Source organism: Grammomys surdaster, unplaced genomic scaffold (genome assembly GCF_004785775.1).
Source record: "Grammomys surdaster isolate TR1022 unplaced genomic scaffold, NIH_TR_1.0 126113, whole genome shotgun sequence".
Classification (NCBI taxonomy): Eukaryota; Metazoa; Chordata; class Mammalia; order Rodentia; family Muridae; genus Grammomys; species Grammomys surdaster.
This window is the reverse complement of record NW_021620921.1, coordinates 6,172,520-6,187,530: the sequence shown is the minus strand read 5'-3', so window position 1 is coordinate 6,187,530 and position 15,011 is coordinate 6,172,520. Positions and strand designations below refer to the sequence as shown.

Here is a 15,011-nt window from a genome sequence, read left to right as displayed (position 1 = left end):
AGAGAGAGAGAGAGAGAGAGAGAGAGAGAGAGAGAGAGAGAGAGAGAAGCAGGAAGGCAGACAGAGCCAGAGAGAATCATACAAAGAGAGATTTTCAGAATAATAATAGCTTCAAAGACAATATACATTACAGAAATTTAGAAGTGCTATAACAGAGTGGTTATCCTCTGAGCTGACATCCAAATGCATCCCCTGACTGACCAATTCAAGGCCTGAGCATTCTGAACGTATGCTCTGGAAGATCCTGCATCTCCTAGGCTCTGTAATAATCTGTAGATCCTTCCTTGATGTAGACGTACTTTTCAGTAGAAAAGATAAATCCAATAGTTAATGTAAGAGTTTACCTTGCATGATGTTAAGTAGTTTAACATCTAAACTACTAACTTAAAAACAGAAAGATGGTTCAGTGGTAAGGAAAAGAACACTTTTTTTTTTTTTTTAGGTTTTTCGAGACAGGGTTTCTCTGTGTAGACCTGGCTGTCCTGGAACTCACTCTGTAGACCAGGCTGTCCTTGAACTCAGAAATCCGCCTGCCTCTGCCTCCCAAGTGCTGGGACTAAAGGCGTGCGCCACCACCGCACAGCAGGAAAAGAGCTCTTAATGTTCTTTTCTTTACTCCAGAAGACTGGAGTTGAATACCCAAAGCCTATGTCAAGTTCCTCACAACTTTTATGTAACTCCAGGTCCAGGAGATCTGACACTGTCTTCTGTCCTCTGCAGGCACCTAACTATTGCATACATTCACATAGACATGTACACTTGCACATAAATAAATTGAGTAAGAATAAATATTTAAAATGTTTATCACCTGTCTCTCTGATTACAGTAATCTTAAGTCCAGTACTTTGTTATCAAATTCTCTTTACTCTCATTAATTAGGTATATATATATCATTCATATGTCTTCTAAATTTGTACAATATAGCTATTATTAACATTCAGAGCACTGTCTTTTATCATCAGGATGAAAGTGGGCTGCATTTTGATAGCTCTTAAAAGTGACTTGCCTTCTGTATGTAGTGAGACTAACTTCTGGCCCACAGACCACATTTTGTCAATACTTGCTATAAATCAACTTTGAATCACTATATGCCTATTTAACATTTGCTATTAATTATTAATTTTCTTTTGCTTATTCTTTAGAAACATGAGGTTTTAATGAGTAGCCTCCCCTATAGAAAATGTTAATGCATGTAATTATTTCACATTACTTTGTATAATTATTTCTGGCAGAAACTTTTACTCTGAAATATAAAATTGACTTTTAGCAAACCAAAGTAATATTGTATAGTATATGCATTTTGATAATTTTATAATTGATATGCCAGATGTAACAGTAACTTTTATTCACCAGATGTAATTGTCATCTCAGAGGCACTTACTAATGAATAAGCTTACCCTTTCTAGTTCCTTCAGAACTGTGACTGACTGGTTCAAGTCAGTTGTTCTGGCCCAAACCCCTCTGATTCAAACTGGCTTATCCTCAAACTAACTTCTTGGAATCTGTTCCAATCATCTGGCTTCTTATTCTCTGGTTCATTCTGTCTTCACCTGCATCCTGTCTCTGTAAATCTGTCCAGGTAAAACTTCCTCCTTTCTCTTTTTCTTTGTGCTACTCCTTTAATTTACTTTTCTGTCCTGTCTTGTTCCCTTGAGAACCGAGAGGACCCTATTTCCTAATTATTCTGTCAAATCTTTCCCTGATTCATCACTTTGCCCCTCAATTATTTGTCACTTCCAAATGTAAGAACTTCTTTCTACAAACTATCTTTACCTTCATTGTTTGAGATTAAAGGTATGTATTAAGGATATGTTTATATTCCAACAAGGGATATTAAAAGTGGGTCCTTCCAGCCAGATTACACAGACCTAGGTCTTTTGATGTGATCCCTTGCCAGAGAAGCCATGTTGCTGGAGTAAATTTTCTCTACAAAATAGTTCACAGATCCAAGTATGAGAGACAGACCTACATTTTTTCTCATTTTTTACTTGTTTCTCAACCTCTAAAACCTTGGGTTTTACTCAATATATATGTCTAAGTTGTACAGAAAATGAATATATTTTTGCCCTAGTTACTCAAAAAAGACCTTTCAAACATTACATTTCTAATAATAGGAATGCATATTGAAGCAACCTTGTTTTATTCCGAGGAGAGAGTATTACAATATGAATCAGACCCAGGATCTTCCTGGGTGTTCTTATGTTCCCAAATTCTGAGATTTATCTTCCACTTTCTGGAGTCTTCACAATAACATCAATATAGTACATTAGCATGGTGTCCTGTGGAATAATTTGAAGATTGCAGTTCTTGTAACATAGTGGGTAAGAGACAACAGGATGACATAGATTAAAACAGTAGAGAAAAAAATAAGCTTTTGTTATCAAGCAAATGCAAAGTGTCTCTTTTTGCCTGCATAATAGGATGACCGTGCACCTACCAGTTGTAGGCTACTGTTGCTCCTCCAGGAAATGCTACCTCTAAACAATAACACAATGTAATCCTAGATGCTTAGATCAAGTTGACCACCCTCTGATGTTCTTAGATCATCGGTGTAGGTCATATGGACAATTAATTGGGCAAGTAGGAATTTCTATCCTGCACATTCCAAGATAGCAATATAATAACATATCCAGCAAATCCTCCAGGTGATCATGCACAACTAAACATTACAGAACAAAGCAGAACAATACACATGGGAACTGTGTTTTAAGGAAGCACTTTCTAAATCATAAGACAACAAATGAAATTGCTGCTTTTGCGATGATCAGATGATTAAGAACCTGTATAATTAGGTAGATCCAGAATAACTGCTGAGTCAGATCCTTGTCAATGACGTGCACACTCAGAACCTACTTCTAGTGTGTTCTTCTGTAATACGCCTTTAACTCAGAGACTCAGTGAACACATCTCATCAGCAGAGCTCAGCTCAGCCTCCCTATGCAGGCATTTGAGAACAGATTATTTCGTTCTTTAGAGTCCTGAAATAAAGGAAGATTCGATACAAAAAAAGTTGATTTGGGTGTTGAGCCAGTCCTTCATAGTTAGCTAAAATGAATTGTTGATAATGCAGGCCTTTATGTCAGTCTTTCCAAAAGGTTCCATTGTTTATCAAAAGAGAAGAAGCTTTGATTATAACTTCAGATATATAGAGGTCATTTATAAAAGTAACATTTATATCATTGTAAACAACACTAAGAGTGATATAGCTTTTTTTCTTTGTGAAATTTAGTTAGAATAGTAGCTCTTTGCTGTACTATAGATGCAGTCTTTATTTCAACATTGTCTGTTTCTCTGCATTGTTGTCCAGCAGAATTGTATCATTCCATAAAAGTTTATTCCCATCGTTTAACTTTTCAGTGGCTAATAATTTAAATTTATATCATATGACCAGCAACACTTTTTATATTATTGCTATGAATTATAGCATTGTGTTACTTCTGGAGAACCTTACTAGGTGCATGACCATATACTAAGCATTTTGTGTGTCTTAACTTAATGTACCTAAAATTCCTTCCAAGTAGTTAACATCACAGCTGTCATTTTGCATGTTGGCAGCTGTGACACACAACTTATTGACAAAAGATTTAGTTATTAAAGTGTGGAGAAAGGTATGCAAACAATTAAAGCATCAGTTGAACTGAAATAGCCATCTGAAATGTCTTAGAGTTCAGATTCTTTACCTATAAAAATGAAACTGCTGCAAAAACTTGAAGCTTTAAAGTAGCACTACATCTTTGTGAGTAATCTAAATCTTAACCAATTACGTTGTTAATAAACAATTACAAGGAATTTTGCAAGTGTTTTTATGATAGTGTATTTCCAGAATTAAGTTGACTTAAGCTACTATGAAGTATGTTATATATTCCAGAATTATGTGCATAGTTTCATTAGCTCTGTAACTTGATCATTATTATTGTCATTGTGAACATCCTAAAAGAATATGTACTATTAAAGTCAACCTGAGATATATCTGTAGAGACATGGTCATCTTAAAAGACACAGCACATTTTACAATTTCACCTTGGATACATAGCACTGAAATCGATGTCTCCTTGTGTTATTTATGCTTATGGACAGCAGGAAGTGTATCTGGTCATTTCTGTTTTAAGGCTCTCAGCAACTTTAAAGGTCATATTATTTGAAATCTTGCTCATGAGTTTTATATACCATAGTGTGATTTTAATCATATGACTTTGTTTCTAATAGTAGAGATATGATGTGTTGTGTCCTATCGGCATTTACATTTTTCCTAATGGTGATGATTTGGCAGGATGGTTTAGTGGTTAAGAGCTTACCAGTGAGATAGATGGCATGAGTTGGATCCCTGGCATCCAAACATGCAAAGAGGGTCTTTCAAGTCTTCCACTAACCTGGTCTTGTATATTCTGACACCTTTAAACAGACATGCACATAGGCACATGAACGTGTACATGTACACACATAATAAATAAATAAATAGATGATAAGTAGATAGGTTCATAGATAGATAGGTAGGTAGGTAGGTAGGTAGGTAGATAGATAGATAGATAGATAGATAGATAGATAGATAGATAGATAATTGAAATAATTAAAAGAATTATCAAAGAGGAACTCACACTGTCTCATATTTTCCCCATAAAAAGCCTGACTCATGGCAAATAGGGAAGTGCTCCACCTGTCCTCTCCACAGTCGAAGTGAGACACACAGAAGACCCTTAGTTCCGTGGACTTGAAAGTTCACTCTTTAAATCTACTTGTTTATATGTCTGTCTTCTATCAAGTGAGAACTGAAAGATTCATTTTATTATTTTTTCTTATTCACTTTGCATGTGGTCTCTCATTTATTCTAAACTCATACTCTATGACAGTTTGACTTATTATATTTTAGCTCTCTGCCATACATTTAAAACTTTTGACTTCTACATAAAATTGTAGCACCTATATTAAAATTTTTTCACAGTTTTTCTCAGTATTAATCCTAAAACGTATGCTAATATCTTTTACTCCCCTTAGCAATAAAATCTTATATGCTGTCCATTAAATACAGTGACGTCATGGAAAATAGAATCTCACTCCATTTCCATTGTAGTTCCAGGTGCAGTGTTATGTCTCTCAGAGCCTAGTAACCCTAGGAAGTTGCAGCTTGTTGAGGAAGTCTATTATACCGCTGCTTCTATCAGAAGTGAACAGCTTTGTGGACGAACTGGGAGCCATCGATCAGGTACATGTAACTGGAAACTGTAACTCATTAAATTGTGCTTAATACAGCTATAAGCTGCTGGCTTTGTACTTTATTTTTTTCTTCACATATTGATTTGGTACTTTTTCACTAGTTCACCAATATTGCTTAACTCTAATATATGTGAATAATCCAGCTACTGAAATTACAGAAAGGTACATCAGCCAAGAGGGGATTTGCATGTTTGTTTGTTTGTTCTTTCTTTTTTTAAAATAAGCCTACCTTCCCCTACTGTCACACATGTACTAGATTCTCTGTTGTTTTTAGCAAAGGAATGTTTAGCTGAGTAGACTTAAATTTCCCCAGTGGTGATATAAAGTCAAATAGTGTTGTGTGTGTCTGAGAAGGGAGGGTGAGTGGATTCAAGAGGATCTTAAATAGAGAATGGTTCTTCAACACATTTGCCTAAGATCATTTTCCAGTTGAATTTTGAAATTTAAATATCCACTTACCAACCCATACACAACCCAGTGAAACAGAGGTCTCTAAGTGAGATCCTGGGCATCAATGTGTAGAAACACGCATGGTAATTCTGCTGTCGCCTTAAACTTAACACCAGTGCTCCTGACCATTTCAGCTGTGCAGAGCTTTACATGTCATTCAGACAGCATCCCCAGATTTTGCTGTTGATAAGTAAATGTTACATGTGCATACCTTATACTTCCTTTAGTATTCTTACCATCTCTATTGTAGAAATAATAAGAAATAAGAGATAAGTTAACATATTTTGGTACAAGTGAAATAAATTTGATAATTCAAACTGGATGGAATTTTAAAGTGCTTTTTAACTAAGTACTTACCTCTACTTTCTCTATATTTAATGGAATGATCTTAAGCCTATCATTCTAGTCTTGTTCCGTACATAACATGGTATATCATCTAGTCAGCAACTGTTTAAGTGATTCTGAAAGATGAGTTTGTAATGTCACTGTCACAGACCTAAAGGAGAAATGAGTCAAGGTGACTACTGTAAAAAAACCAAAAGGTTGAAATAAATGCATGGTGATGTTTGTAAGAGTCCCAAGGTCACAGAAATGGCCATAATAGTTTGCAAGTCCAAAGTACTTCCTATCAAGGGAACAAGTTAAATAGATATATATTTGAGTGGAATCAGCAGAGACTAGCAGAATGCAGAGTTTTATAATGAGAGCTATCCTGGGGATTCTTAGGAAATAATATGGGTTTGGCACTTTAACAGGAAACAATGTTGGAAGTATATGTAATTGAACTGAATTATTTGTTTGGAGCATAAGAACAACTTGAGAAGTCAGAATTTTATCTGCACATGTAGTTTAATTTAATTTTGACACAGCATAATGAAATACCTATACATCTTTTCCAGTTCATATATACAGAAACAGAGCCTTAAAGGTCAATAAGACACTTGACCATAGCTGTGGAATGACATCCATAAATGTCATTATTTAAACTCAGATGTTCTGTCATGCTGCTTTAAGATAATAAGGGGGTCAGAGAAATGGGGTAGCTGTTAAGAGCACTTACTGGCCTTGCAGTGGAACCGGGTTCAAGCACCCATCACTGCTGCCTCTAATTCCAGTTCTAGAGGATTGAGTGGCCTCTGCTGAGTATCCAAGGTATCAGCTTGTACTTGACACACGTAAATACACACTGTTTAAAACACACATGAAGGCAGGAGAGAAGGAGGGTGGAAAGGAAAAAAAGAGTGGATTTAAATAATAAAAGAAAAAACAACAGTAAGACAGCAAACAACTAATTGTTTGCAGGCATCTATATTAAAGGCTTCACTTGAGCTCTCCTAATCAATCCTTTTGACAACTCTTCCAAATATTAGTATTGATTAAAGACAGAGAAACTATAAGTCAGCATTTTCTAGCGGCAAGTAGCAGAATGCAGTGCAGCCAGTTTAAACAAATGGATTAATGAGCAGTTATGGAATTTGGGAGCAGGCTGAAGAATGAGACTCTGGGCTGGACTTTCATGAATTAAGCCATTACTGCACAATAGAATTGGGTTATCAGTGGTGTGTACTACTTTTGCTGTTGTGAGCATGAAGCTGTGTGCCGAAGTGATTGGTGTTTGTTCTTCTTTGGAGTTCTAAGGGTTCAGGATCAGCACAGCATGAGCAGACCATGTGAGCACTGTGTAAGGTCTAACTACCTATATAACTTACTTTCAACTGAACAGTTTTTTTTTAACACAACCGATAACACATTCAGAACCTATAAGTAAGGAAAAATAAACGATAGAATTCTATGCATTCTTAACTTTTTTTTATTGTGACAAGAGGAGAAAACAATGAGGGATAAGGTTAGCTCATGGTATCCATCACGTCTAAGGGTTAAAGAGTCAGTGCCATAGGCTTAGATGATGAGCTATAATAGGACACAGTTGAAGAACTTACATGTTGGCAGCCAATGGAAAAGTAGACGTACAGAGTTGAAGATTGGGTTCCAAACCCACTTATTCCCATCCCTCAATACACTGTGTATACCAACAGATTCCAAAGAAAAGTTAATGTGAAGAGATTTAATTTAACCAAAAAATATTGCCAAGTTAATAGATGTGGTGATATCACTGAAAAGAATTAGGCTACTATGGAAAAAAAATGTTTTCTGTGGACAGAAATTGAGTCTGTATTTAATGAACGTGAGGATGCTTTTAAAGTACCATAAATGTAGGCAGATGGAAATATTAGACAATCTTTGCAAAGGTCTTACTTAGATGATTCATAATTGGATATCTGTCTGGAGAGCAACACTGATAAACAAAATACATAGCACATCATTAATCTCTAGATATGTAAAACAAACAAATAAGGATGGATAACCTATAGCCTTTAGGGGGAAAATTAGTAGAAATAAAACCAAAGTGGGGCTGGAAAGATGGATAGATGGCTAAAAGCATCATATGCTCTACCAGAGGACCCCAGTTCAAACCCTAATACCCATAAGGCAGCTGACATCAGGCAGAAAAATTCTGTATTATTCACCCTCTGGTCTGGCCTCTGAGGACACTGTACACATGACACAAAGACATTCGTGCAGAATGCCCATACACGTAAAATAAAATGGCAGAAGATAATGACATTGTTAGCTATTATAAATGTGTTATTATAGTTTAAAGGCATGTATTAGAAATCATTAAATATCTTAAATTGAATGAGAATAGTAATAAGGAAATAGGTTTCAAAAATAAATTCAAAACAGGACAACTATAAATAAAGCTGTGAAAATCTAACTATGAAGATTAAAGGCATTCTCACCAGTAAGCTCAGGAATTTTTCTTAAGCACGCATTACTTAGTTGACAGCCTCTCAGAATGAACGGAAGAAGTAGAAGGTGAAGTTACCTTTTGTTAACTAGATCAGCCGCATGTACAATTATAATCAATTTCCCAAGTAAAAGTTCAAGATCAAATGATACTACCCTAGAAGAGGATTTCTCAACCTGGGGATGAGGACCCCACTGGAGGTTGCATATCGGATATCCACATTACGATTCATAACAGTAGCAAAATTATAGTTACGAAGTAGCAATAAAGCAACTTTATGGTTGGAGGTTACCACAATATATGAGGAACTGTATTAAAGGGTCACAGCATAAGGAAGGTTGAGAACCACTGCTCTAAAAGATAATAAGCTTTTCCAAAGTCGATTTAGAAGACCACTGTTATCTATTAAAGCTATAAGAAGACACTAACAGCAAATACCAGAGCTTCATATGAACATGAACATAGAAAGAGAAGGTGTATTAACCATTAGAAAATGAAATCCAAACAATATATGACATAATACCAAATAATTAAGTAGAATTTGAAAAATGAATAAAATAGTTTTCACATATAAAAACAACATAATCAACATATTTGAAAAAAGGTATAAAAAGTGTAATATTTTAGAATATGTAGATAAGGCAGTTGGTAAAATTTATTCTTCATTTATGATTAAAAAGAAAGAGTACTAAAGTGAAAAAAACTTTTGTATATGTTATAATTCATCTGTGAAAAACTATAGTTACCTTACCTCTTTGTGAAAGAGTGAATGCTTACTTCCTAGTGCTTGGTGCATGGAATATTCTTTACTCATTTTTGTCAGATAATATTATAATTACAACACTAGTCCCTTCTGTAAGCTCTCTCCACGCCCTCGCTTATACCACTACCTACTCTCCTTCATTTTCATGGTCTTTTGTCACTAGTTCTTAATTCTTATTGCACACATATATTATCATTTATATTTAGCAAGTTGGGTTGGGATAATATGGGCCATACTGTCATTGTTTGTAGTCAACGTGGCCATGAAGATAGAAAATCTAAACTTGTTTTCTGGTGTAACCATCTGTAAATAATTCCTTTTACATATGGCCAATTGATTTCATACTTATTTTAAGGCAATTCTGTTGGGAAAGATTGAGGCAATGCTCAGTACAGTAATGGGGAAAGTATTTGAACTTTATAAATGTTGCTGTATTAGTGATCAGAAAGATGGTCTATAATTCACAAAACAGGAAGATGCACTGGATTGAATTGCTAAGTTTAAAAAAAAAAACTACTAACATTCCTATATACATAAAGGTGGGTATCAACTTGAATTCCTAAATTTTGAAGGGGACTGTAACAAAGGCACAGAGTTTCTTAGAAAGTTAAGCATTCTCTTAAGCCACTAATTGGCCATAATTCAATATCTACGTCTACATTTGGATGATAAATATCGCCTAGAGGCTCCAGTATTTGAACAATTTTAGTCCCCAGTTGGTAATGTTGTTTGGGATATCTAGGTAGTGTGCCCTTGCTGGAGGAAGTGTATCACTGGGGGAAGGATTGAGAATTTAAAACCTCTACCACTTGTAATTTGTGTTCTGCTTTGTGCTTCCATCTGATGATGTGGGTTCTCAGCTACATGATCTTGCCTGCTGCTTGTTACCATGCCTCCCTCCCATTGGGCTCTTATCCCTTTGTTCCTAGATTTTGACATAATTATATTGAGTTAAAAGAGAGATTGAAATATCACATGAAGAGAAATACTCAGCTGCAAAATTACAGTTACAAAATCGTTGACACTCTTCCAAAAGTCTCATACCTTAAAATGATCTCTTCTAAATATAGTATCTGAAGTAAAACTCGAGGAAAATTATAGTGTTTGAATTTGCATATTTTATGAGCCTACACCTATGACTTTTGCATTATAAATATTTTATTTTGAAGAGAAAAATTCTCCTTGCGTATCATATGTATGTTGACTGAAGATGAAACTCCAAGTTTAATTGCATTTTTACACCAATATTTTTCTCCTTAGATCCAGTTCCTACTCGGCATGTTTGGGAACAGTAGCCAAACTATTAAAGTGAAAAGTACGTTTGGAGCATTGATAAAAATGGGTGAGATCTGAATTCTGAGTAGCATATTCCTACTCAAATAATTCAGGAACCCAATGTTTATGAAGTAGATTAAATTTCTACATGATGACAGCTTTAGAATTTAGAATAAAAGCGTAGTGCGAAAGAAACCCAAAATCTATGTTGTTTATAACTTTTAGACATCTATTTTCTTGTTAATTAACATAAGAACCAAACAATTCATTAATAAAAGTAGACATGCAATATTCTGAATGTGGCATATTTATACATACATATTACTGATATAAAACAAAATTTCTACATCAGGGTAAATTATACCAACAAAATATGTATTTTTAATATGAGACACTGAGAAAAATAATTATAGCCATAAATATGAGAAACAGCTGGCCTATTTCATATGAGAGAGAAACTACCACATCCTTCTAAAACTATTCATCTTTTAATGATATTGCAGATCTAAGATCTTGGCTCAAGCAGCAGTCAGTCAGTCCATCATTTAGAATAGAGTTTTTATAAACATGCTCAATTGTAAAAACTAAAGACTAGGGTCCCTTGGTACGAGCTCTTCTGTTTTTATTATGTTTTATTTAAAAGGAACTTAGGAGAAGTTTCTGCTAATGAGTCCTGGTTTGTCACACATGTGATTTCCCACCAGAGCATTTCCTTCTGTCAGCAATCATTGTGTGTGGCTATAGCAAGGCTCAAGGTTTCCCAAAATTCAGAGTTAACATAAAAATCTCCATATTTTCTGAAAACCTGTTTAAAATTTTTTCTTGACAAAATATTGTGTTCAATGATTGATAGAGTTAAAAATTCACGAATTCTATGGCATGTTCATCATTGCAGACTAGTTTATTTTTCTGTATTTTTACATTTTTTACAGTTTTATATGTGAAGATTTTATTTATATCATTTCTGCCCTACCCCACTCTAACTCCTTCTGAGCTACTGTCTCTAATTCATGACCTTTGCTTCTTTTCCAATCATCATCATCATTATTATTGTTATTGTGTATATGTAATGTGTGTGTGTGTGTGTGTGTGTGTGTGTGTGTGTGTGTAGCAGCTATGGATTCTGGATTTCTCTGATGATATCCATCTGCTATAGAATGAAGCTTTTTTCAGTGGGGGAGATGAAAGAAGAACAAAAGAAGTGCTTGGTATCTGGTGACTAAGGTTATGGTTTGCTTAAGTGTCTCCCAAAAGCCTTCAGATGTTAACTGTTCTCAATTGTGACTGCATTGAGAAACTGAGCCTTGGAAAGTAATTGGCTCTTTAGGGCTCTATCCTGATAAATATTATTCTGGTTATGGTTTTATAGTTTTTACTGGCAGTCTTTTATTATCATGACACAAGCTAGAGGCTTAAGGGAAGAGGGAATTTCAGTTTACTACATCCATGAGGGCATTTTCTCATTGGTGTGGAAGGACCCAGCCCACTATGTACTAGGTTACAGTGAGCCACACAGCACAGCAAACATCACTCCTCTATGGTATCTAAAGTTCTAGGAGTTCATGCCTCCTAGTGCCTATCTTGATTTCTTTCTCTGATTCCCCACCATGATGGTTTCTGATCAGGCTTTGTAAGGTAAATAAACCCTTTTTTCCCCAAGCTGCTTTTGGTTGTGATTTATCACAGCAATAGAAAGCAAGCTAAGACAAGTTCAATGGGCATGGAGCAAGAACTGTGTTAGAAAAATCACCTTGCTTTTTGTTTCCCTAAACCATGAGAAAAACAAGCTTACTTCACCTAGTATTTCTTTCCATAACTTTCTTCCTTTCCCCAGAAGTCATTAACAGAAGCCTCAAAACTCATGTGGTAAAATAAATCTAATTCCTTCACATTGAGTTTCTCAAGATATTTTTTTCCACAGTGATAGAAATCTAACAGATCAAGCTGCTTTTCTTATGTGATGTAAAATTTACAGTACAAAATTATCAGGTCTCTGTGGATATAATATAAATGTCAACTAAAATGTAAACAGTGGGGTGTCTGAAGGCTATGGTTGTAAGGTGCCTAATTGCCAAGAACATATTAAAAACTAACATTGATGCAACCTCTATGGGAATAAGTATAGTGCTTACTCAGAAAACGAAGAGTTGACATCTCATAAAAACCAGACATATCTCTTCTTGGCCATATATCCAAATGACTTTATATGATACACCAGAAATATATATCCAGGTTTGTTACTGTTCTTTCACAATGACAAAAAATGGAACCAGCCAAGATGTCCGACAACAGATGCAAAGATTATGAAGATGTGGTATAGGGGTTGAAGTGGTGGCTGGGTGGTCAAGAGGACTTGCTGCTTTTCAGATGATCTTTCTTGGTTCCCAGCTCCCTCCTTACAAATGATTGTACTTTTCAGTTACAGTGGACCCATCACTCTCTTCTGACCTTCAATGTCACCAGGCATACACATGCTGCATATACTCAATACAGCTCAAAAACTTGTCCATACTCATAAAATTGTGTGTGTATGTGTGTGTATATGTGTGTGTGTGTGTGTTTTAAAAAAGAAAATGTGCTATGAAAGAATTTTATTTAGCAATAAAAAATGAAATTTACAAAAAAGTGTCTGGAACTTGTAGTTATGTTCTGTGAAGTAATATAGAAAATCAAACACTGTATGTTATCTCTTATACACTGCTAATTATTTACATGTATGTATATAAATGTGTGAATGTAGATAAAGGAAATGAAGTTAGAAAGGGGACCATGACAGGACCCAAAACATTTTAAGTGTTGGGGGTATGGTACACGTGATATTAAAGTCTTATAGAAAGAGGACTTTCTGACATTAGAAAAGTCCAGGGATACAGGGAGACAAGAAGGAAGAATGGAAGAGCTCAGTAAGAGTATATCACATCTGGAGGTGACATAAAAATGGATTGTTTGCATGTTAAGTAAAAACAACATACGTAAACAAAAAGCTAAACTTTTTGTTTGATATCTTTAGTAATCTATAGTTTGTTCTCGTGGCAGATCCATACATGCTCACACATACACACACACACACCCGAGAAATATGAATATGATCTCTACATATAATATATTTAATCTTCCCCGGCACCACTTATTGGAACATGTTTTCCAGTACATGCTTTGATACCTTTGTCTACAGTCAGAGGACCATATGAATTTACACTTCAGTCCTTTACTGTGTTTCATTCTTCTGATGTCTATGGCCTTTGTCACTCTATCTCTGTGGTAAACATGAAGGACAGACATTATCATGCTTAGAATTTTTGTTCAATATATGTGGTATTATGTGTTTAGAATGTTTACCTATTTCTGTTAACAATGCTATTGGATTTTGACTAAGACTGCTTTGAAGCTATAGCTATTGTTGGTAAAAGCATTTCACAATTTTAGTTCTACCAATCCAGCTGCCTGGGTGTTCTATTTATCTTCTGGTACCTTGTTTGTTTCTCTGTTTCTTCGTCTCAAAAATTTCATTATGAAAATCCTTTACTGCCTTAGTTGGGTTTATTTCTCGATACTTACTGTTATTAAAACTAGTGGAAAATGGGATTTTTTTCAAGTCCTGTCTCATGTAGTTTATTACTGCTATATATAAACCTACTTATGTCTGTGTGTAGCTTCCTGAAAATATTTATCAGTATTAAATGTCTTTGGTAGTCTATAGAGTCCTGTAAAAGTAGAATAGCTTCAGCTGCAAATAGAAGTTATGTAATCTCTTGGTTTTTTTCCTCCTATCATATCTATTTATATCTTTCTTTTGTTTAACTGCTTTTGTTAATTTAAGGAGTATAGTGAATGAGAGTTAAGGGCGGAATACTTGTTTCATTACAGATTTTAGAAGAAATGCTTCAGTGTCCTTCATTTAAAATAACGTTGGCTATAGACTTGTTACATAGTCTTTGCTATATCTTTTTTAATCTCTTCCAGACTTTTATCAGGAAAACATATTGACCTTTGTCAAATGTCTTTTTCTACTTCTATCAAGATGACCATGTAATATCATTTTTTTCATTGTACTATACTAAAATTATTGATTTGTTTATGTTTAAACAACCATGTAGTTTAAATATAGTTGATCTTGGTGCATTATTGTTTTATTTAAATTTTAATTCATTTTTCCTTAGCTAAAATAATTACATAATTTCCCATATCACTTTCTACCTTCTAAGCTCTCTCATGTCTTCGTAAGTACACTCAAATTCATAGACTGTTTTTACTATATTAATATATTTGTGAATGTACTTTGCAAGTAGTTTGTTTAAAGTTTTGCATCTATTTTTATTTATTATATTGGACTGTGGTTTTCTCCAGTTTTACATTTCTTAAAACTTTAGTCTCTGTCTCTCTCCATCTCTTTCTGTGTCTGTCTCTCTCTGTCTTCCTATATCTGTCTCTCTCTGTCTCTCTCTCTGTCTCTCTCCTCTCTCTCTCTCTCTCTCTCTCTCTCTCTCTCTCTCTCTCTCTCTC

The 15,011-nt window shown here is 34.9% G+C and overlaps 1 protein-coding gene across 1 annotated transcript in view; it reads left to right on the top strand.

The window, feature by feature from the left end:
* The window catches only part of Mei4 (meiotic double-stranded break formation protein 4), a 163,309-nt gene that overhangs the window by 97,311 nt on the left and 50,987 nt on the right, over positions 1 to 15,011 (top strand). Inside the window, exon 4 of the mRNA XM_028756246.1 lies at positions 5,069 to 5,200. Within this exon, the coding sequence (XP_028612079.1) occupies positions 5,069 to 5,200 (132 nt within the window). The remainder of the gene's footprint in view (positions 1 to 5,068; positions 5,201 to 15,011) is intronic.